This window comes from Podarcis raffonei, chromosome 13, assembly GCF_027172205.1.
Source record: "Podarcis raffonei isolate rPodRaf1 chromosome 13, rPodRaf1.pri, whole genome shotgun sequence".
Classification (NCBI taxonomy): Eukaryota; Metazoa; Chordata; class Lepidosauria; order Squamata; family Lacertidae; genus Podarcis; species Podarcis raffonei.
The window spans coordinates 2,429,701-2,453,336 of record NC_070614.1 but is presented as its reverse complement, the minus strand read 5'-3'; the positions used below and the strand labels follow the sequence as shown (position 1 = coordinate 2,453,336).

Sequence of the window (23,636 nt, the reverse complement as noted above, 5' to 3'; positions counted from 1 at the left end):
AAACTGTACGGGTCTTGTACATTTAAAGCATACTCCCCCCCTCCCCCAAATACTGGGAACTGTAGTTTACCACTCACAGAGCTACAACTCCCAGCACCCTTAAACTACAGTCCCTGGGTACTTGGAGTGAGTGAGTGTGCTTTAAATGTTTGACGTGTGAGTAGCCCAGAAATGGCAGGTTTCGTTTTCCTCAAGGCCTCTGTGCTGCTGAAGATAAACCAAAGACACCACCAAAAAAGTTCCCATGTGAGGAGAGATTCCTTTCAAGCTGCAGGGACTGAGAAACTATGGCCATGGGATGGGGAACTGCAAGTGGAGAACTACATGTGGGGCGGCGAAATTAACTGGGGGACCCATCCTCAAATTAAGGAAGAGGCATTTCCCTCTTCCCTGACCCATTTCCCCTTGGGGTTACATCCACCTGGAAGGGATCTCATTTTCTCTTGGCTGGGGATGCATTCAGTGTAAGTTTGAGTAGCCCTGATGTTACTTTTCTATAGGTATGTGAAATCAGTATTTATCTTAGCAAACATTTTTCTACAGAGATAATGGGAGGAGGAGGATCTGTAGGCAAGCAGGAGGTGTGTTTAACCCCTTCCCCCTTCAAGCACCCCACCCCCACATCCCAATCCTGCGTTTCCTTCATAATGCCCAGTTGCTCCCAGGCAAAGCACAGCAACCAAGTGCTTTAGGTCTTGCGTAAAAATGGCACGCACCTGCTGTGAGCTACTTGAAAAGAGGATATGGGTAGCACAAACTCAACTGAAAGGTTAACTGATCCTCCCCACCCACAATTACCCTCCCATTTGGTAACCAGGAATTTTTTCTCACATCTCCTCTAGGTGGGTCGAGCCTTTGACAACCATGGCTATTTCCTTCAGCTCTAGTTTATACAAGAGTCTCCACTGCCAGAAAAGTGTGCTTATCCAACCCGATTCACAAGTGTTAAAATTCACCAGAGTCATATGGCAGCAGAACATAATTTTGCAGCAAAGCATCTTGCTTTCTATTTATTCTGTTGAAAATAAAACCAGCTTGTCAAAAATGCTGGTGGTAATGTCACAAATAGTGTCAGGGGCTTGTTTGCTTGTTTTTTAAAAAAGAGAACTCCCTGCATTCCCTGCCTTCCCTGCAAAAAACTCAGTTGACATAACCAATCCATTCAACTCCTCCTTTCAAGGACAAGGCAGGCCATGAAGACGACGAAGCAACCACAAGTTTGCCTTGGAACTGAGAGCACAACGTAGAGAGCACTAGACAGAACAGCCTGTTGAGATCAGACCAATCGTCCCTTAGCTTTTCCACCAGCAGACAAGTAGCTCCCTCTGGGCAGCCCATAAGCAGAGGCCATTTCGGCTGTGAGTCCAAGAAGACCTCCTCCCTGCTCGACAGGCCTTTTTCCACCTGCTCCAGAAGATGGAGCCCAGACTGACTCCAGCTGCAAAAGATGAGACTGTTTTTGTTCAGAAGGTTTTTCCTTGCTGTTATTGATATATTTTTTGGTATCTTTATTTTTTTTAATCTTACTATGATTTATGTGGCAACTGTGCAATTTGCCCATGTAGTTTTAAAGTGTTATACGGTTTGTGACTACTTTGGTTATGTTTTAATTATGTATATCTTTCCATGTTGCAAGCTGCCTTGAGCATGGTGTGAACTATGGAAAGGCGGCACACAAACATGTTTTTGTCTCCCCTGCCCCAGCATAGGATATCCAGAGGAATATGGCCTGTGCGTGTAGAGATTTCATTTCATGATATTGGCTATCAGATCTGCCCTTCTGGAAAAGTGCACAACCTGAATGTGCTGCTGTTGCTATCATAGTTTTGTCTTTATGGAGATGCGAGCTACACAGAGGCTCACTATTAAGGAGTTCTGGAGGAATAACTACTTGATTTTAGACTCAGTCCTGCAGTGGATGCCTGCTGAGATGAGAAAGCCTTCCTTCCTCAACATCCAGCTGCTGGAGCCTTGCACAGCCTAACTCATCTGCCACCCCAATCCTCACCCCCAGCCTCTCATGCAGGTGTCTCTACAGGAAACCACAGACAAGAGGAAATGCTCCAAAAATGGTACATCATCACCAATTCAGGCTGCTTTTAAGAGGATTCTCCCAGGCATATCTCTTCAAGCTATCAAAAAGGTCACTTTAAACCCCCTCCCGTCCATATGAAACTTGGCGTTCTGATAGTGCTGCACTGTGTGACACAAAGCAAACAAAGTTCACAAGCTGTGCATTGTGAGGCTCGCCTGGTGCTTCACAACCCCCCAGTTTTAGCAGCCCTTGGAAGTGGGGGGAAACAAGAGGTTGATCAATGGTGCCCCCTCCCCAATACAGTGGTACCTCGGGTTATATACGCTTCAGGTTACATACGCTTCAGGTTACAGACTCTGCTAACCCAGAAATAGTGCTTCAGGTTAAGAACTTTGCTTCAGGATGAGAACAGAAATCGCGTGGCAGCAGCGGGAGGCCCCATTAGCTAAAGTGGTGCTTCAGGTTAAGAACAGTTTCAGGTTAAGAACGGACCTCCGGAACGAATTAAGTACTTAACCCGAGGTACCACTGTATATTGATAAGCTGCATTTGATATGGTAGTAACAAATGCTGTAGACCGCAAGGAGAAATGCCACCCAGGGGGTAGAACTGGGTCTTGAGGGCAGAAAGTAAACAGTGACAGTGTAGATATATGCCGGTGTGCGTGCACATCTATATTCAAAGGGAGGAAAATACTGGGTTATTTTATGTGCCTATCTCCTAACCAGTGCTTTTTTTCTGCGGGGACACAGACCCCTAAACATTTTGTGAATCTTTGTACTTTTGTCCATTTACTGTATTTATTTTCCCCAATTTGAACTATAAAATGGTGATTTTCTTGAGTCAAAATGAGAGCACCCCCCCACTTCTTTCACAAAGCTGCCATTATTATAAATGTTTCTATATGCCCCAAAGAGTGTCACGCAGGAATATCCTCTGGGAAACCCCTTAGATCTGCTGACATTTCCAAGATATGATTGCTGAACCTTGCACTCAGTTCTTACAAGGCCTTGATGCTGGCTACTGAACTTGGAGAAGAGGCATCTCCTAAAATGGTCTGCTTCCTGCTGTAGCCCCAATTGCAATCTCTCCAAATCTTTTTTTTATAGTCACCAAAACCATACTTGAGGCCTAAAGTATTGGTAGGTCTGCAACCTTCACATCATATTCCGTCTCATCACACCAAAAAAGAACCCACAGAGAACTCTCTCCTCACAACCCCTTCACCTTGCAACTGACAGGCTTCTTGCTGCCCAGTATAAAAGGTGGTTTGCATAACCATTGCAGGAGCAGCTTCAGAGAAAGAGGAAACCCTGAATCCATACATGAAACTGTGGCATGAAATTGACACAGTACATCTCAGATTTTTATCCTAAAAATGAAATTACAGGAGCTTCAGAGGAACACTAGCAATTTGGCAAGTAAGGTATACTAAAAATGAATAATTCCACCCCAATTTATTTTTGCTAGGGTCCCTAGTGCTCAGATCTGCAGAAATATTACTCTGATCGAAATATGAATGTCTCACAGATGGAGACGCCAGTTCAGCAAGGAAGATGCAAGAAGCAGGCTACCATATGCACAGGTGAGGCAAAGATGAATCTAACTGTATGTCTCCAAGGCACATGGTAAAGTTCATTTAAACCCATGAGAACTGACTGAAAAAGACCTTCAATGCTTATGCAGATCTCTGTCCAGAGTCACCCATGACATGTGACCAATTGCTCACTAGGAGAGTTGAACTGAGATGATAATGTAAGAAGAAGAGCCTGCTGGATCAGGCCAAGGGCCCATCTAGTCCAGCATCCTGCTTTCAGTGGTCAACCAGATGCCTATGGAAACCCACAAGCAGGATCCGAGCACAAGAGTAACACTCTCCCCTCCTGTGGTTTCCAGCACCTGAGATTCAGAAGCATTGTTGCCTCTGACTGTGGAGGCAGAAAATAAGAGGTCCTGGCTAGGAGCCATCGATGGCCCTCTCCTCCTCCATGAACTTGTCCAATCCCCTTTTCAAGCCCTCCCTGCCTCCTGGGGGAGGGAGTTCCATAGTTCACCTGTGCACAGGGTGAATACTTTGTCTTCCAATATTCAGCTTTGCAGGCTCTCTGTGAGCGTCCTCTCTCTCCCCTTTCTCCATGTCATGCATCATTTTGTACATTTCTATCATCTTACCCTTTCTTTAAACCAAAAAGGCCCCAAGGCTGCAACCTTTCCTTGAAGTTGCTCCACCCCCTTGATCCTTTTGGTGGCCCTTTCCTGAACCTTTCCCAACAATACAATAACCCTTCTGAGGTGAGGCAACCAGTTTTCCAAATGCAGTTGTACAATATATAACAGTATTTTGATATTCACAGTTTTATTTTCCTTTCCTAGCATGGGCTTTTGACTTTTTCAGAGCTGCTGCTCCACTGCCAACATCTTCGCTGAGCCATCCCCTACGACCCCTAAGTCTCATTCCTCACAGTTCAGACCTGCCCGCCCCCCTGTGTGTATAAGCGGAATTAAGGGTGGCTTGTTTGTTTGTTTGCCTCAACATGCATCACTTTACACATACATTGAATTGCACTTGCCATTTTACTGCCCATTCATTCAGTTTGGAGAGGTTCTTTTGGAGCTGTTCACAATCTCTCTTTGTTTTAACAACCATGAACAATGTAGTCGCATCAGCAGACTTGGACCCCTCACTGCTCACTCCTAACTCTAGGTCGTTTATGAAAAAGTTATGCAGCACAGACCCAGAGCCGATCCTTGGGGAATTTCACTTTGTGCATCCCTCCATTTATTCCCAGTCTCTGCTTCCTGCTACTTAACAAATTCCTGATCCATATGAGGACCTCTCTTCTTATTCCATGACTGCCAATCTTACTCAGGGATCAAAAGCTTTTTAAAACTTCAAGTATGCTGTGTCAGATTTACAATCTGCAAGTGACTGATTTGATAGTGAATATGATGTCGGGGTCAGAGGTCAGACTCGGACCTGGGAGACCAAGGTTCAAATTCCCACTCACATCCTGAAACCCACCTTGCGCCAATCCGTGATTCTCAGCCTAACACACCTCACAGATTTGTCATGAGGATAAAATGGGGAAGGGGAAAACCATATTGGCCGCCACCATGAGCTCCTTGGAGGAAAGTTGGGATAGAAATCAACTAAATGAATGAAGGATTAAGATATGTCCCCCCCCCCCTCTTTGGCTCCTTTATCTTTAAGTTACTAAAAAAAGAAACCCAGGCACTACTGGGCTTGATATGAAGTGATAAACATTAATTATATCCTGATTTCCACTCTGGCAATGCAAAAGACCCAAAGCAATTACACTGACAATAATAACACTGTGTTCTGGTAGAGAACTCAATGGATTCCAGGTTGGAAGCAGGGTGCGTGTGTCCTCCTTTCTAAGTCATATTTTTTAGTGATCTCACCTGAAACTTGGGACATATCTTGAGCCTCATCTGTTTCCATTTTCCTCAAGTTATCTGAAGGAAAGAGAAAAAGAAAAGCCTTAAGTTTAATGTGAAATGCAAAATCACAGGAGAGAAAGTGGGTGGGGGGCAGAGAGAGACGGAGGGGGGGATCTTTGCTATTTAACTATGAGATTATCTAGCAGGGCTAATGTATTTTTCTCTCTCTTTCTTTCCCATCCTGCATACTTGTGGGGGTATCAGGCTGGCACAGACCTTGATCCTTTTAAAAAGAGCATTACAAAGATTTATAAAAATATCATTACAAGCACAGGAGGACCAAATTTGTTATTTATTGTTAATTTCCTACTGCATAATAACCCAAAATGCAAACTGACTGCAACAAAATTAAGCAGAAAATTAAATGGCCCTGGGTCATTGTAGGCAAAGAATTCATTCTCTTGGCTGATCCATAGTTATGTTCTTTCTAATTTACTGAGCATGCATCGATGAACCTTGAGTCAGCTTGGTGACACGCGTACAATCAGCAATCAAAAAACGAAGCAATTTGCTGAAGAATGTCTCATTTACCCAGGCAGGCCTGCATAGCGAGCAGCAACCGCCGCTACTGCCATCAATAATGAATACACCTCCAGCCGCGGCAGATGGGCGAAGAAGAAGCCGTCGCTTCAGTCGTGGGCCCTCTCTCGCCCAGGAGTCCTGCGCTTCGAACCACACCGGCTTCCTTCTGGGCGGGGAGAGGGGGCACTCCCCAAAATAGCAAACCGAGCCCTGGAGAGAAAGGGAACCCAGACCTTCCTGTTTTGCTGACAGATGGCTCGGCTCCACAGATTTGTAACAAATACTGGGAAGCCACTTGCCCTTCTGTCGCAACACATAATGTTCCAAAGAATAAAGTTGCAAAGTGACCACAAACACCAGGGAGAAGCATGCCCAGAGTCAGTGGGGTGGAAATGGAAGCCAAAAGCCTCTGCTTGGAGCACAAGGCTATGGGCCTGAGGAGGTCTCAAGGGCTGGGGTGGACATCTGGTGCCTCTCTGGATAACAAATGCTTTGTGGAGGCAGCTACTCTCAACACATCCCAGCAACGCACTGGCTCCGTGCAAGCGAGTCGCCGGCAACTTGCGGGAACTCACATCAGGGAAAGCAGTTCAGGGCAGCTTCTGTAACCTGGAGGAGGCTTTGGGCTTTTCCCTTTCTTTATGCTCCAGGCTTTATGCCTCCAGTAGCCAAACATCCTGGAAACTTCACAAAGGAACAGGAGATGGAGACTGGGGAGAATTTGACTCCAGCCAGCTTACCAAACAGTTCCCAGGGACGGAATTTTGTTTCTTGAAATAATCAGCCTGGCAAGATGCACCAGAGCAGTCCCACCAAGCTGAACACAGCCAGGGAGGGCAAGCCAGCAGAGGCTCCTCCACAAATCTCCTGCATTTGATGCCTTCCTTGGACTGCAAAAAGCAGGCTTCCTCAACCTCAGCCCTCCAGATGTTTTGAGACTACAGTTCCCATCATCCCTGACCACTGGTACTGCTAGCTAGGGATCATGGGAGTTGTAGGCCAAAAACATCTGGAGGGCCGAGGTTGAGGAAGCCTGGCAAAAAGTAAAGGGCTGGCCAGCCAAAAGGGCTGGGCTGGGTCACAAGCTATGCAGGCCCAGCCTAGAGAACCATATCAATAGAGTTTGCAGGGGAAATCACTCTCTTGACCTGGACTCAGAGGTGTCTTAGGAGGCTAATACAGTATGTGGTTCTTGAAGGAGAGGTTATGCAAGGGGCCATTGGGGTGGAGGAACCCACTCATGTTAGGCATGAGGCAGTCATGGGGTGGGCTTGCTTTTTATCCCCCCCCTTTATCCTGCTGCATCTTCCCTCATTTGTCTTCTGACACACCAGGTTCCTGTCTCTATCACGCATTCCCCACACCCAACACTATGGGGGCTCTGGCTGCATTTTATTTTAGGCACCCATCATGGCTGCTGAGCTAGCTTTTCCTGGAAAGTGGCTCCATTCCACTCTGAAACGTACACATCTACATCTTAAAGGGGGTCACTGCAGATTCACATCAGGATTGCTCCCCAACATGCTTCCCTTGTGCTTGATCCAGAGGCTGCAAGTTCGTGCAGGATGCTACAGCACAATTGCTGACAGGAGTGAGGCTTTGCTAGTGTATTGCACCTGTGCTCAGAGATCTCCACTACAGATGCTGCTCTTACTATACAAAGTGCTTAACAACTTCAGACCAGTTCACCTATGAAGTTGCCTTTCCCTACATGTGCCTGCTTGACCGCTTCAATCAGTGGAATTGGCGCTGCTACAGGTGCCCCGTGATACCCATTCCGCATTTGTAAGAACTCAGTCATTTCGTGTGGCAGCACCTGTCTTTTGTAACTCCCTGCCTATTGATATCGAGCGAGCACCTTCACTCTACTATGCCTGATGCCTGCTAAAAACATTCTGGTTTAGAAAAGCCTGCCCAGATGCTTAGAAATGCTGGTAGGAATTTTGATGTTTCAGCTTTTTAGCCTTTCGTATGATTTAAAATAATTGTTTTCTATTTCCTTGATTCTATCATTTTATCTTTTTACAATCAAGTGGCATATAAATTTTCTGAAATAAATAAATAATAAAGGAAATGTGTCCGTTAGCCATTTTGTTTCATTTCAGGGTTGCCAGATTTCAGCATTTTAACCTGAAGTTCCAGGGCGTACACAAATTGAATGGAAAAAAGTTGCTTCTGCATGTTGGCTGCCCAGCCCAGCCTCAGGGCTGAAATGCTCTGCACGCAGCTTGGCTGAGATTGAGAGGGCTGTTGTGCCATTTCCATCCCAGGCCCTGGGCTGTGAGGAGCTTTGGGTCCCAGGAAGAGGCAGCGGCGAGTGGCAGCAGCTGTGCGGAGGGCAGTGAGAAGGAAAGGAAAAAGAGCGCCCATCAGTCACCTGCTCAAGGTAGACATGGTGCTTCAGAAGAAGGACAGAGGGACAGCAGAAAAATTTATCGTGCTATTTGACAGGGGAACAGACTCCCTCGGGAGCTGGGGGACTCTTCTTCCTTGGAGGTTTTTAAGCAGAGGCTGGATAGCCATCTGCAGGATCAGGCCAAGGCCCATCCAGTCCAGCATCCTGTTCTCACAGTCTCCCACCCCGTGCCAGTGGGAAACCAGGGAGCAGAACAGGACCCCTCCTGAGGTTTCCAGCAACTGGTGTGGAGAAGCCTTGCTGCCTGCAAGCGCCTCGTGGCTGGGCAGCCAGTGGCACAAGCTATGCAACGGGTGTGGCCTCCTTCACTCCTGAAATTTGTGCATTTAGGGCGAAGGTTTGATGCCAGACCCTCAGAATGCTCAGCTTGTATTACCAGGGTTCCTGGTGGCTGGGAGGCCTCTGAGCATGTTCAGCTGAATGCACATGGAATTTCCCTTCAGATCTTCGCACTGAATGCACAAAGGTCAGGAACGGGGGGGGGGGGTGTTGAGGATGGTGCCTGGGCAGGTGCCCCTACAGAGCTTAGTGCACTTTGAGCTCATGCCTGCACCATGAGGGTCCAAGCCTTCTTCTTGGGGGAGCCGGAATCATAGGCAGGTGACTTTCTGGTTGGCTTTTGCTCTCAGCTTTGCGCTGTCACTCTGCTCCACTCATCAGGCTCTACCATGAGGAATATGCAGACTCTTCGGGTCTGAGCCTCAGCAGAAGTGACTTCCTAATTTTACACAAGATTTATAAAAAACAAATAAAAGAAAGAAAAAAACCCTCTAAGCAGTTTATGGAAAATAGTATGAAATATTCATTAAAAATACAGTGGTACCTTGGGTTAAGTACTTAATTCATTCCGGAGGTCTGTTCTTAACCTGAAACTGTACTTAACCTGAAGTACCACTTTAGCTAATGGAGCCTCCCACTGCCACCGCCGGAGCCCGATTTCTGTTCTCGTCCTGAAGCAAAGTTCTTAACCCGAGGTACTATTTCTGGGTTAGCGGAGTCTGTAACCTGAAGCATATGTAACCTGAAGCATATGTAACCCGAGGTACCACTGTACTTATAAAATCTACAGACTTTAAAAACAAGGAGACATAATGAAGTTGTCAAAATATAGATAAAATCGACAGAGTTGGTTCTTAAATAAAATATCATGTCTGCATATGCTGACCTAAGGAGGAGTCCCAGGTGCTGCCACAGTAAAAGGCTGATTCCTTGTACATGTGGAGCAAACTTTATATGCCATAGGTAAAAACGGCCAGTTCCATAGACCAAAGTGGCTGGGTGTATTTTAGGGCTCAATGTAGGGCTGCTGGCTAACCTGCTATTATGGGAAACTGCTTCTGTAGCTCTAATTTCTACAATGTCTTCCTGCCCCATCACCCTTTCCATTCTCTTCCAACCAATTGATAAAAACTCTTATCACACAGTTGTTTGACAAAAGTAACCAAGCTTGACTTGTGCTCCAAAATTTGCATCAACATCTCCATGCAAGTTATTTCAGGCTAGCAATCAGTGGGGAATAAACCGTATTTGATGGGGAAAGTACATTCTGCTCAGGGCCAATGACATTTTTAAAAGTCCTGTTGATTTCCATGGGGCAAGTGCTTTCTCTTTGAAATCACAGGACTTAAAAATATCTAAAACACCATATATTCAAAGCTCTGATGGCAGCAAAGTGTATTCTACTACTCAGATATTCAGTAAATATTATGAGTCTCTCTATGATACATCCAAAACATTAAAATAGTATATCTTGGATTATCTGAAGTCAATTCCCCAGTGCTTGAAAATGACAATGTGTTTGATATGAGTGACAGCAGAATAATTTATTGTGACAGTGGAACAGTGGAACAGACTCCCTTGAGAGGCGGGGGTCTCTCCTTCCTTGGAGGTTTTTACGCAGAGGTTGGATGGTCATCTGTCTTGGATTCTTTAGCTGAAATTCCTGCACTGCAGGGGGTTAGACTAGATGACCCAAGCGGTCCCTTCCAACTCTACCATTGTGGGATTCTATGAATAAATCCCCAGGCTCTGATGGTTTTACTACTCAGTGCTCCCCCCTCCAAGGTTTCTTTATGGATTTTTATTACAAGTATCACAGGTATGTAATAGTGCTGATGCAAAAATTTAGGCACATCCAATGGTTATAAGACGTCAGAAAACCACATGCCTGAAATCAGCAGCAACCTTCCTCCTGCCCCACCTCTTCCCAGGACCCTTGGGACACGCAGGGGAGAGGAAGCTTGCGTGCTGTGCTTAGGTGCTCCCCTGCCTGAACTATGGAGAACCTCCAGAAAGGGAGTTAGATCTTTAACTGCCCTGTGATCTCCGGATGAAGGGCAGAACAACAACAACAACAACAACAATCGTTCTAGGTAGAAACATATCTTGTTACAAGGTAAGGCTACAAGCTATTTATGATGGGTTTGCTAACAGACTGAAATGGATAACTTTCAAGTATGTCCATCCAGACAAGACTGGCTTTCTCCCAACCCACCAAATGCTGACATTATTAGGAATTCAGTAAGTACTGTAAAGTAAACTTCTGCAAAGCTAATGGTCACACCCCCATTGCTGTCTTTGTGCTTGGTATTTTATGAAGCCTTTGACTACACAGAGGGTTCATATTTGATTAAATTAAGTGAAGAAGGTGGTCGTGCATTATGTGTTGAGGGGGAATCTATGGAATATCTATGGTAAAAATCAGGATGAACAACCTGGATTCAAAATAAAGCAATCTAAACCATGCAACAAACCTTTCCATGAAATTTGGGGCACATTTAAAGAGTGGTGAGGTGCTGGGGATGTTTCAGATTGACAAAAGTTAAGTAGTGTTGTTCTTTCAATGGGAAAGATTTAAGCACTTTGTGCCTAAGAAATTTGCAACATATTGTTTGAATTTGAACAACAGGTGGGCTGCTAAACCTGCATGACCCAAGTCTGTGTTTAAACTGCCACACTTTATTCAATGGGATTTACTGCAAGTAACTGTGCTCAGCTGTGCAGACTGAGGCTGCAATCCGACGCCAGCTTCATTGGGATTAAGGGCACTGAAGATGCACTTCCAAGGAAACTTGCTCAGATTGCACTGCTTGACAACCCTTTCTGTGCCACAGTAATACCAGCAAATTGTTTCTCCTCAGCAACTTAGTAAGGCAACACTTTGATTTAAAATGATTCAAATGAGAAATAGATTACAGTATTTAAACCTTAAATGAATGATAATATTTTTGGTTTGTTTCCCTGCCTTTTATAGTGATAGCTTTGCCCCCAAGAAAAATGAACAGACATGGACAGCGCCTGGCTGCTCTGGCCCCTGGTGACTGGATCCTTTAAGCCTCGTCGGTACATCTCCCAGGCTGAACGCTGCCTACCATCAATGTGTGGTTGACTACCAGGTCATGCTAATGCCATCTCTCATGGAATGGTAGCCTAACAAACTTTCTATAAGAAAAATCTCAAAGTTCATTAGAGAGAGAGGAAAAAAACTTGCACCTAAATCTCCCCTCTACCCAGGAATGTAAATTTACCTAACTTCCTGCTTTTCATTTCCCTTATTTTCCTGAGTGATCTTTAATTTCCTTTTATTAGACTGTTATGAAACAGTCAAGGCTAGCAGGTGTGTGTGCGCTCTCATCTGGTTGCCCCTTCTCAAAAAAGAGAACCACAGACCTAGAAAGGGGCAACCAAAATGATCGACACTGATCACCCAAATAAACTAAACAAAAAGTTCAGGATGAATAAAAGGAAGACCGACACACATCACACAAGAAGCATGTGGAATTCACTGTCAGGAGATGGGGGGGTGTGCTCATTAGCTTGAATGGCTTTAAAGAAGAATTAGACACTTTTTTATTGGGAACTAGGTCTATCAGTGATGCTTAGCTATACTTGAGAAATCACACTTCCACCTTCAGAGGCAGGAAACCTTGAATATCACAGCCAGGACCAAACTCAGAGCTGGACCGCTGCCTTCATCCCCGGCTGCAGACTTCTCCAGAACCTTGGCCTGCTTGCTGCTTGAAGCAGAATGGTGGACCCGGTGCACCCATGGCCTGATCCAACAGCACTTTTTCAACTCTTGCATAAAAAACGCACACATAGTTTTCCTTGAACTGAAAATGTAGTTTATTCTGGATGAATGTATTGGATATCCTTGTCCAAAATTGCAAACAGGCTTTAATTAAAAGTGTTCCATATCTCCACCACCAGCTCATAATTAACTTTATTATGGGGATTTAATAAAGTAGACCTCTCAATTCCTATGTAAGATTCTACTTTAGAACCATTTTAATTCTATTTTTAATTTCCTCTCCAGCAGACCACAAATAATAACTAACGAAAAGGTCCATTTCTAGAAACAAAACCTGCAAAACATAAAGGCTTTCTCTCATTTCCATTAAGCTTGTTCCCCATCCCCCAGGACTATCAAGATGTGTAAGAAACAAAGTTATAATTTGTTAAGACCAATTCATTTCCTCCTTTTCTCTGTTGGCACATCTATATGTAACTTTTCTATAGAAAAACAATGTTTAGTCCTTGTTTCTACCATAGCTACTTATAGGAATTGGCTGTTGGTTACATGTCTTCCACCCCAGGGACCTGCACACCAGCTGAGGGTGGCCCCTGTAGGCCCTTTGCACATACAGCCTGGCAAACAGCATGCAGCTAAAGCCACAATCCTCTACATCCCACCAGAGGTACTTCCAAGCAAACCATACAGGAATAGGCCACAAACCTGAAGCATTTATATGCCTGGCTTTTTAAAAAAACAAAATACTAAAATAAAGAAGAAATTAATTGGGAACACACACACAAAATAATTTACAGAAAATGCAATATAATTATATTTTTTGTAGTCATCCCTTATCACAGCACTTCAATTCTAGCAAGAATAACCAATAGATTGTTTATTAAGAACACTTTCTTCTTGTCAGGCCAATTTATATCAATATATATGATAAAAGAAGGTAAATATTCTCTTCGTAATAATTTTAAACCTCTCCTTCCTTGCTTTCACTTCTCTGTATTTGAAATTCTGTAAAGGGGGGGGGGAGCTTCATTTTTTAACACAAATGATACAAAAATACCTAAGAGTCAGAGGTACAGAGCCTGCGGCAAGTCAGGCACAACAACCCCACTGAAATGAATGGGCCTAAATCTGCATGGGATTGCAGCCCTGGGATTGCAGAGGTCAGCAATGTATATTATTATGGACATATTCTGCTTCATTTTAACCCAAGTAGTAAAGGCAGCATCATACAAAACCAGCTGACCAGAAGCAAGAGAGGACAGGACAGGGGTCTTGGCGTCTTGAAGAGCTGGAGATGGGGTTTGGGCAGAGGCCGCCTTTCTCTTCCCTGTGTGACAAGATGCATTGGCCAAAATCCTCTTTTCAGTAACATAAATTGGTACAGGGCCTCTGTGCTGCTTTCCATTTGGTCACCTTGTACAAAATACTAAGGGATATTGAATGCTATGGCTGGTATCCCAACTAAGTCATACTCAAATAAGCCTTTGTTTCAGTAGCTCCGCTCTGAGGATGACTAACATTGGCCAATACTCCCTATTTATTGAACATGCCAATACAAAATAAAAAGGAGAAGAGGCTCCAGCGTGCTCTTTACCGTAGCTCAAAGACACAAAATAGGAATATTTGGCTCACAAATGAATAGGATGGTGTGGAATGGGAAGAAGACACCCAATAGTTTATGGAACTTGTATAATAACTCAACACTAAAAGAATAAAATACTGAGATGAGGACAAGAGTCTTCTGTCTATTTGTTTTGTTCAGTTCCAAGATGTTTTAGGAGCTGTATTCATTAATTCTGACATTGCTTCCTAATTTTTCTTGGACTGTTCAAGGCATTTTAAGTGACAAAGGATTCCATAGACTTGAAATGCTGGACACATTTTCGCACCTCATGTAGATAGGCAAAAGGATTCTGAAAATGCCTCCAATCAACATATTGTTCACCTCCTCAGCTTGTTCCAGTTTGCTTACTTGAGTATCTGACAGCCCTTGTGTGTCTGCTGACTCCAGTTTTAAACGAGTGACATCCCATTAATTTCAATGGGGCAGATTAAAATGATTAATGCAGTTGCCGCTGACCTGGCGTTACACGGACAGTCCTTTTCACTGTTTCAATTTGCAACTTTCCCCCCTTCTCCACGGAGAAGGGATTCGCCGTTGATAAGGGAAGAGAAAGAAAAACTACTCTTTTTTATTTCCCCTCCCCCTGCTTACATTAATCTACTTATTCTGCTTGCATTCCTCCTGGATCGCTTTAGCTGTCAGATGTTTTGAACAAGGCAAGCAGCAACCTCAGTCCAGCAGCTGATTCTGCAAAGCACCCCTTCCGGAGGCCGTTTCACAGGGTCTGTGCTGATGCCAGTGTCACAAAGAGCAGCTCTTGCCTGGCCACCTGTGGCACTTAATGATTTCCTCCAGGTGACCAACAGAAGCCTTCCAATAAATGGCTTCCTTTCTCTCTGGGCTGCTGGTGTTGCCACAAATGCCCCAGGTAAGCAAGTCATGGATAGGTAGCCTAGTGAAAATAGTGTAGCTGATTGACTTTGGAGGTCATGTGTAAAAAGTGGTTATATCACGTGATTCCCAAATAGTGAGTCAAGAAGACCAAGATATGTGCTTATGGGAGCTATATGTTTCTGAACTGATATATCCAGTGTGGAGGACAACACAGCAAAAAATAAAGGAGGAAAGGGGCAAACTATCGTCCTGAGCCCTAAGGTTGTCTCAGTAAAATCCTACAGAGCCAGCAACACTTATTCATGCAACTGTTACGCTTTTATTTGACAGCAGGTGCCATATGCCAGTTTATGGGCTTCCCAAAGCCATGTGTTTGGCTGCTGTGAGGGACAGATGCTGGACCAGAGAGGCCTTTTGTAGACAGCCACTCACCTGGTCAACTGGCCAGTCAGAGTTTCCTTCAGGCAACTAAAGAGGAAATTTCAAAAAGACTATTTTGTCCTGTGCCCTGCCTTTCTGGAAACGACACTCTCGTGCACCTCTTTCCATATAAATAGACACACACACAAACACTTTTTAGATGAAGAAAAGAGTGGCACACTGAGTGAGCAAGCTGGTAACATTTGTAGACCTCTTGACAAGTCTTCCATAAACACAGAAGGGAAGCTCTTTTGAAGGGGATCCTCTGAAAGCACCACCCGTTTCACAGCCAATGCTTCTACATAATATCCAGGGCAGCCTGGATCCACTTGACCAAGCCAGTCACACAACATAATTTTCGTGGCACTTGTATGCATGCGATAAAAAAAGACTATTCCTATCACTCTCCTGTACTTTGGTCCTGTTTTAGCTGGCTGTGCCCCAAAAGATCTTATTGGCTCAGCACTCGTTGAACTGAATGGGTGGCCAGCTAAGGCTCATCATTGGAATACATATCATCACCCAATCCATGCATGGCCTGGCTAAGGCAGATTTGGGTTACAATCTGTTCTGTATGAAAATGTTCTAGAAATACCTGTTTCCTTTTAGAACATAATGCACACGTGCCTTGAACAGGTGGGCCACACAAGCCACAGGACTACTTGCCTCATGTAATTAGCTTTACTCCTAGCCATTGCGCTGACCATCTGTTAAAGAGGTTTTGCAGCAGGGTTTACCTGTCTCTAATGAGATTCATGCTTTTATTTGCAAACTTCCACATCATTAGTGTTTGAAAAGATCAATCCTGGGACTTGTGAGTGTGTACACACAGTCCCATATCTAGTTTATCCCCTTAATGTTCTTTTCTTAGGTCCTGGGAGGAGCTCTAGAGCATGATGAACCTCCCTCTCGGTGGGCAGTGATCAGTCTGCTTTGGAGGTCCTACTTTGATCAAGATTGAAAAGGCCCACTGCTGTGGCTTTACTAATGGTGGTAATCTGCAGGTGGTAAAGGCATTCTGAAGCATCTTGGGGGAAGCTTTGGATCCCTCCACAAATATTCCCTTTTTGCCTTCACCACCTGTGGAGAGCCAACAGTGGGACAGCCAGGGCAATGGGTCTTCCCTTGTTCCTTGGGGAGGCAACTATGCCATCCCTGAAGCTGATGTGGATGTTTTCTCTCCCATTGGAATTGGTGGGAGAGAACCTTTTAAAAAGAAAGATACTGCAAGAAAAGGGGGGAGAGGCTAGGGGGAAAGCCATTCCTCATCTGTCTTCCTTTGTGGCTGCTGTGAGCCTGGAAGGCCTTAGGAAGTGGTGGTTCCCCTGACATGGACGCGTCCCATCCTGCCACCTGACCTCCCTAGGACTGCTCTGCAAGTCTGCAAAGAGTACGGTTGAAATGTGATTGCAAACTGTAGCTGCTAACTTGGTCATAACAAATGTTGAACCACGTCCTGCTTAGTACTATCTGGGAATTAAATTTTAGCCCTTTACCAATATGAAATTATTCTAAATGTAAACAAAGGTATGGCAATATCTTGTAACCTATACTTACAATGATTGGCTTTGCAAAATATGGGGACCCAAGCCTTTTTGCTTAGGATGTAAGCATACAATTTCAAATTCTGTAGTGAATAGAGTGGTAGATATGGGTGTGGGAAACTCAAGATTCAAATCCCCACCCAGCCATCGCTTGCTGGCTATTAACTAAAACAGTCAAATGACCTTCCAGGTTCAGAAGCAGTAAACCTACCCCCAGGGGCCATATGTGTGGGAAGGATGTGTCTGCCTTCCTACATCTCAGATACATTGGCCAAACCATTGGAAACAAAATGATGGACCTTTGACATGACCTAACTTGGCTCCGCAACCTTGGGCCACACACACCCAGGTTGCTGCAAGGCTAAAATGCTATTCTAAGCTCTTTGTATTAAGGGCTGGATACCAATATAAAAAATATAAAAAATAAATTAAATAAATAGCTTTTATTCCACTTACTAACATAAACAGAACTGTAAAGGTCCACCCCTGCTGATGAAGCATGCAAGCCTATGCATGCCTACTCATAAGTAAAACACACTTAATTCAATTGAACTTACTCCCAGGAAGTGTATATAGGATTGCAACTAAAGTTGGCCATTTCTGCTCTAGACTACAACTGTAAATAGCTTATGTCCACCAAAATATATCTGCAGATATAGCTGAGTCTGAAGCTTCTGTTTATTTCCTTAAAATAGCCTGCTTTCAAACATTACAAATCTAATTCTCCTATCACCACAAATTTCAAAACCGTTTCTGCTGGCCTACAAACTATTTCAACTTTTTTAAAAGCAACAACAATCCCCCCACACCAAATTTTAATGAAAGGGGAGGGGTTGATGTGCATGGCCGAAGCCAGGATTTATGGGGGGGGGGAGGCAGAACCTCAATTTGTGAAGTATTTTTGTAGATTTACTTGATTTGGCCCTGCCCATGTTGATGCACAGCATTGCAATTTATGGTGGGTGCATCAAGCACATGCTGAAACATTCAAGGGTAGTCCAATAATATGTGGCAAGTGCTCAATTATATCTTTATCCCCACTACAACTTCAGTGCATACAATAATAAATTAACTCCCCATTTCTAAACACATTTGTTGGGTGTGGGTGGAAAGTTGCCTCTGATTCAAAACTTTATTTGCTGTGGGGGTTTCTTTTTCTTTCTTTTTCTTCTTAAAAATAGTGCTCTCTGGCAAACACCCCAATAAATCTCGGGCAGCCTTTTTGGGAGAGCCTCCAGCAAACAGAGCTGCACTTATCAGAGTGAAGCTGATATGTTTCAACTGGTCCTGTTTCATCCTGGTGTGAATTTGCACTTCTAATAAGTCTTTAGGGTTGCACACCTTAGCACATTTAAATTGGTAGATTTATCAACCACATTTAAGGGCACACTTTCTTTTTTTTCTTGTTGAATGAAAATGAAAATATTAAAGATATTTTCCACCAAAAATGAATAGTAGCTTTTACTAAATTCTAAATTCTCATATTTTCTTCTTTTTTAAAAAAAGTACCTATTTTGAGGTTTCAGTAATATGTAACTGCTGCTTAAAAGTAATACATTAAAGGCTAATCAATCAACTGAACATTATTTAATCAATTGACAGATCTAAAAATGTTTAATTGTACCAATTAGAAGTTCATTTATACTGGTACAACAGCAACAGATAATTTTGATGCAGCAATCTCTGAACCTACAAATAGGGGAAAATGCCCTGTATGGCATATGGCATTGTACATTCCCAAGAAGAACTGTAGCATGATGCTTCTAATTTTCAGAGTTTGCAACTAATTCAAAACCTTAGCAATATAAATTGAATCTTGAAATGTCAAGGTTCAGTTTGAAATATCTGGAGAACTTAGTTTTGTATTAAAATAACCAACGTTACATCATCACTGCAAGTTATTATCTAGCTCATATTAAATGTAAACTATTTTGAGCTGGTAATCTATTTGGTATATTTTCAATTATATAACTAGAAATAGATATAAATATGAGTTCACTGTCTACAAAGAAGACAGAAATATCTGCCAGCATGCCCTTCACCACTTATTTCAGATTGCAACCTCTTAAATAAATTTCCGGAACTCTATTTTTACATGTGTATAATATTAATGCACACTATTTTGAAAGGGAAGGATCCAGTACCTGGTCCTCAAAAATGGATTGTATATTTACAGCCTATATCAGCTTAAAATAAACTTTTTTGCCTACCTTGATCCAAAACAAGCATATTTCCCTTTTGGACACGGACGCCTGGTCTGAAAAGTCTGAAGGAGCTGCAAAGTGTTTATGAGCCGCAAGAAGAAGCTTAACTCAATACGAAACAAAGTGTCCTGAGACCTCTTATTTCCTGTTGATGATTGGTTAGCTTTTCTGTTTGTTTATTTAGTTATTGTCAAATAATTATGAGGAATGAAATGAAACAAATTTACTTGCCTTGTAGGAACAACTGAGAAAATCAAATCAGTCCCTCACTTCAACCTGGGTTCAGTCCTTTGCATAAGGTATCATATTTGTTCAAAAAGAAGAAACTTAAGTTTATTAGTGTAGCTCAAAGACCAAAACTGAAAGCATTGCAAAACCTTATTCCTAAACCTTCTGATCAACACTTTTTGTGTATTTTAAAGGTATCTCACAGGCTGATCTCACTTCATCCGATGTAAATCCCATTCACATCCAACTACTGCAGCCTTACTTCCAGTTCATTTCAAGGAGATAGTTAAGCACATCAAACTGAAGAAACGTGCTTTAAAAAATATTCCAGTGGTGCATACAATCCAGTGCTCTTAAGCACCCTAATTAATGTCTACAATCCATTGATTTAAAATTAATGCAGCTGTTTTCAGTACCTCAGATATTCAGCTCAATCTGATGCACACCCCTTGATGCTCATACTGAGTTCAGTTAAACATGCTCCAAAGTAGGTGTGCATATGATTCTTTTTTAAAAAAACAACAACACACAGTATATCAATGAATTAAATTGTATAGATCAAATGTTTCCTGTTCATGGACTGGGAGAAAAACTTAGACTTATAAACATTAAGAAATTGGGATAATTGGAGAAATCTAGGATATGAACTTCCTAAAATCTTGCCTAGTAAAATGCTTGTTTGGCAAGGCTTGATCTTGTGCTAATTTTTTGGGTGCAATCCTATGCTGATTTACTTGTTAAGTTTTAGCGTTTTGATGAGGTTTACTCCATAGTAAGTGTGGTCTAAATGTACATTTTTTTCCACTCCTGTTGCTTTTCTAATGTTTGTCCAGGGAAGTAGCGGCAACAGCATATCAGCAGCCATCTTGATGGCAAGTGCAGTAAATTTCTTCATTCTTCCTCTTCATTTCTACATGTAAACTTATCAGAAAAGATCTATTGCATAGAACTTTCTATGGAAACTATTTCTACAGTAGGACTACTTTTAGAAAATGACCTTCTGAACCATTTTTGGTTCAGTTCATGGACTTAAAACAATTTTAAGAATGCTAATTTCATAGCCCACACATGGCCATATAAGTGTCACAGACTCTATAGCAATGAGCATTTATTTGCAAGTGGTTAATATAGCAACAATAAGGTATAAACTTTCTGGAAACCTCTTTAAAAATGCTTGTTTTCCCAATGATATTAGAGAATCTATTTACCTTTCAAAGATATTCAGGGGCATGCAAACATGACTTCATTCCTTGAACTGTAATAAAATTTAAAGTGCAATCTAGAAGATCCAAAGTGTAATCCCCCCTCCGGTACGTTAATCATGAATGATAAGAAAATGTCTGCTATCTCCTGAATAAAACTTACATATCTAACCTAGTTTTCTGACAACTGCCAAACTTGTCTGCTGTGTCTTGTAAGTCTTGGATTACTTTTACAACTACTGTACTTTAACTTCAACACATAAATTTAAAGATTCCTTTAAAGTGTATACATTTAGATTCCAGTTAACATAGTCTTACTCTCTGGGTGTTGTGCTGGGCCACATAAGGAAACTTTTTTTTACTGGTGGGATAAACTTCCACAGCCTCAGTTACATCTGATAAAGTAGATGTGAGCTCATGCTGTGGTGAATTTGTCAGCCTTGGGAGCGTCACAAGCCTGTTCCCTCTGCTCCACGGGGCTAGTGGGGGTCCCATCTGCAAACCTGGAGGGGATGTCAATCATCACGAGTCCCCCTTTGGATCTTTCAGTGAACATGTACGGCACTTTTTTCTCTTTTTTACATCTTTATGAAAATTAATAGAAATTACATTGGGTTCTTCCTCCCCACTTTTTTAGGAGGGGGTTGCCAATAATAATCATCATGAAATTCTTGTAACACCACATTTATTCATAAAACAACATTCCACTACTAACATTCAAAGCCCCCCGAGTTGTCTCCCCAGCCTGCCGCGCGCAGCTTGGCGCTGCCTCGGAGCTTTGCTTGTCGCTTATTCCTCCACCCCGAACCACTTTCAGAAACTGGGGGTCGGGGAGGGGGAGAGAAGGGGAGCAAAACCTTGTCTCCTTCGGGCAGATCACAATCGAATCCATGGACTATGAATGGATCGATCGTTAGACAGACAGATCTAATCACCTCTCAGACCAGAAAAACAAACTTAGCAGGCAGCTCCTGAAGTTTAGAGGCGCGGAAGGCTCCGTACAAAGTTGCCCGCTGCTTTCCTTGAACTCGACAGCCAGGATCGCGCGCACTTTGCCCGCAGGCTCAGGTGCTCCGCGCGCGCTCTTTCCGCCGGGCCGCCTCTCGCTCCCGGGCGGAGCTGGCGCTGCTTTTGCCCACCAGAACTTTTCTCTCCCGACAAAGTTTGCTGCCGCGACGGACAGGAGGGGAAAGAGAGAGGGAGAGGGAGGGAGAGGGAAGAGCGCAAGCCGGGAAGGCGCGCCGCGGGGCGAGACGGTACCTGCTCCGGGCGCGGCGGGATGTCGGCGGCTGGCGGGGCCGAGCTCTCGGTGGTGTGGCAGCGGCGACGGCAGCAGCAGCGCGCCCGCAGGCAGCTCGGCTCCGTCGGCGCCCCAGCCCACTTCCGCCCGCCAAGGCAGCATCGCGGCGGCGCCCGGCAGCGCCCAACCTGCTCCCTCGCCGGCGGCGCAGAAAGCGCGCCGCGCTCGCCCAGCCCCTCAGCTGACGAGGACCCCCCCCCGCCGGGCCGGGAGGGGCGCACCTGGCAGAGGCAACCTGGCCGGCGAGGAGGAGGCGCCCACTGGCTGCCCCTCGCCCGCACGCCCGCCCGCCCCGCCGAGCGCCAGGTGCGCCGCCTGCTTGGACGTGCGCTCTCCGCGCGCCAAGCGCCCCAGAAGAGACGCGCAGAAAGTGGGGCGGCCCGTGGGGCGCAGGCGGCGGAGCCACCTGACATTTAGATCCCGCTTGCTCGCAGGGGGAAACCTCCCGGGGGCTTCCATTTTATTTGTTGTTGTTGTTTTAGAAATACCATAGCTAAAACATTTACAGCATGATTTAAAACATGCGGAGAGTTGAGAACCCTGACAGAGCAGACGAAAACAAAGTGAAAACACCTGCAGACCTTGCAAGCAACCGGGGAGGCTTCCCTGCAGGAGAAGGTCTGGAGCAGCTCGCAAAAGAGGAGGCGGGAGGCGCCCTCGCGCTGTCCAGAGGCAGGGAGTTCCAAAGGGTCAGTGGCGCCACACGAAAAAGACGGCGTTTCTCTCGCCATCCCTCCTCATCTTGCACCCCTTATCACAGCGATCCTTACTTGGAAAGGACGCCCTGGTCTTCAGTTCAGTTACACTGTGTTACTCAGAAGTAAAATCTCATTGAGCGCAACCGGGTTGGATTTGAGTAAATGCGCTTAAGACCGAAACCCACGTGCTGCTTTCCACACAGGAGCTCTGCGCCGTGGGAAAGGGCACTTGGGTTTCCGGCTGGAGCACTTTCCCCCAGACACTTAGGGAGCATCGGGAGGCGCATGAAGCCTCCATCTAGGTTGCTGGGGGTTCGGGCTGGTGCACCTGCTGGGAAGCTGTGGAAGTGGATGGACCAACTGTATCCACATGGCGGCAAGTGTAAGGTCATTCGGGCAGGATGACCTGGCCAGCAGACTAGTTTCTCTCTTCTTTGAGTAGCTCCTGTTCATCCATGGTAGATTAGTAGATTAAATGCTCCAAGCAGGTGAGCAGGGACGGACTACACTGGTGCCAATCCCAGAATGGGCAGCCGGCTGTAAGGAAGATGCCAGTTCCAAGAGGAAGCATCCACACCTGCCAAAAAAGTATGAAAACTGGCTGAAGATGTTGGAAGATGGCTATTACACTGTTTCTCCCAGTTAAACATCCCCAGCTCTCCCAACTGTTCCTCATCAGTCTTGGCTTCCAGATCCTTGATCATCTTGGCCATCCTCTTCCGCACACCTTCCAGTTTATCAATATCCTTCTTAAACAGTGGTGCCCAATAACTGGTCTCTGGACTCTAGATGAGTTCTAACCAAAGCAGAATAGAGTGGCACTCTGGCTCTCTTTGATGTGGTGTGTTGAACCAAAGGTGAGACTGCTCTGGAAGGTTTGCAAGTGCCACCATGGTAGTCAAGATAACCCTGTGGGCCCTGGGGTGCTGGGCTCTGGGCCCAGAAAGGGCAGTGATCTGTCAGCCTTGGATAGTTGGCACCTATTCCCTCACCTGTCAGGTGGATTGAAGAGAGATTCTGGCCAAGCTGATGTATGCTGCTTCTTGTATAAGTAACGTCTACATGTTTAACTGGGTGCAGACAAGCAATAATACAGGCTTGCTGATATGGTTGTCCG

The 23,636-nt window shown here is 44.5% G+C and overlaps 1 protein-coding gene across 7 annotated transcripts in view; it reads right to left on the bottom strand.

Moving 5' to 3' along the window:
• Positions 1-21,855, bottom strand: part of IKZF1 (IKAROS family zinc finger 1) — a 79,942-nt gene extending 58,087 nt beyond the window's left edge. For 4 of the 7 annotated variants that reach the window (XM_053361874.1, XM_053361875.1, XM_053361877.1 and 1 more), the window contains exons 1-2: positions 6,029-6,198; positions 5,459-5,512 (exon numbers count right to left, since the gene is read on the bottom strand). In XM_053361874.1, the coding sequence (XP_053217849.1) occupies positions 5,459-5,512; positions 6,029-6,044 (70 nt within the window). In that variant the 5' untranslated portion in view covers positions 6,045-6,198. Of the gene's footprint in view, positions 1-5,458; positions 5,513-6,028; positions 6,199-21,781 lie in introns of those variants that run through there. The other 3 variants (XM_053361876.1, XM_053361879.1, XM_053361880.1) reach the window with 3 other exon arrangements.
• Between the last annotated feature and the right edge of the window lie 1,781 nt (positions 21,856-23,636).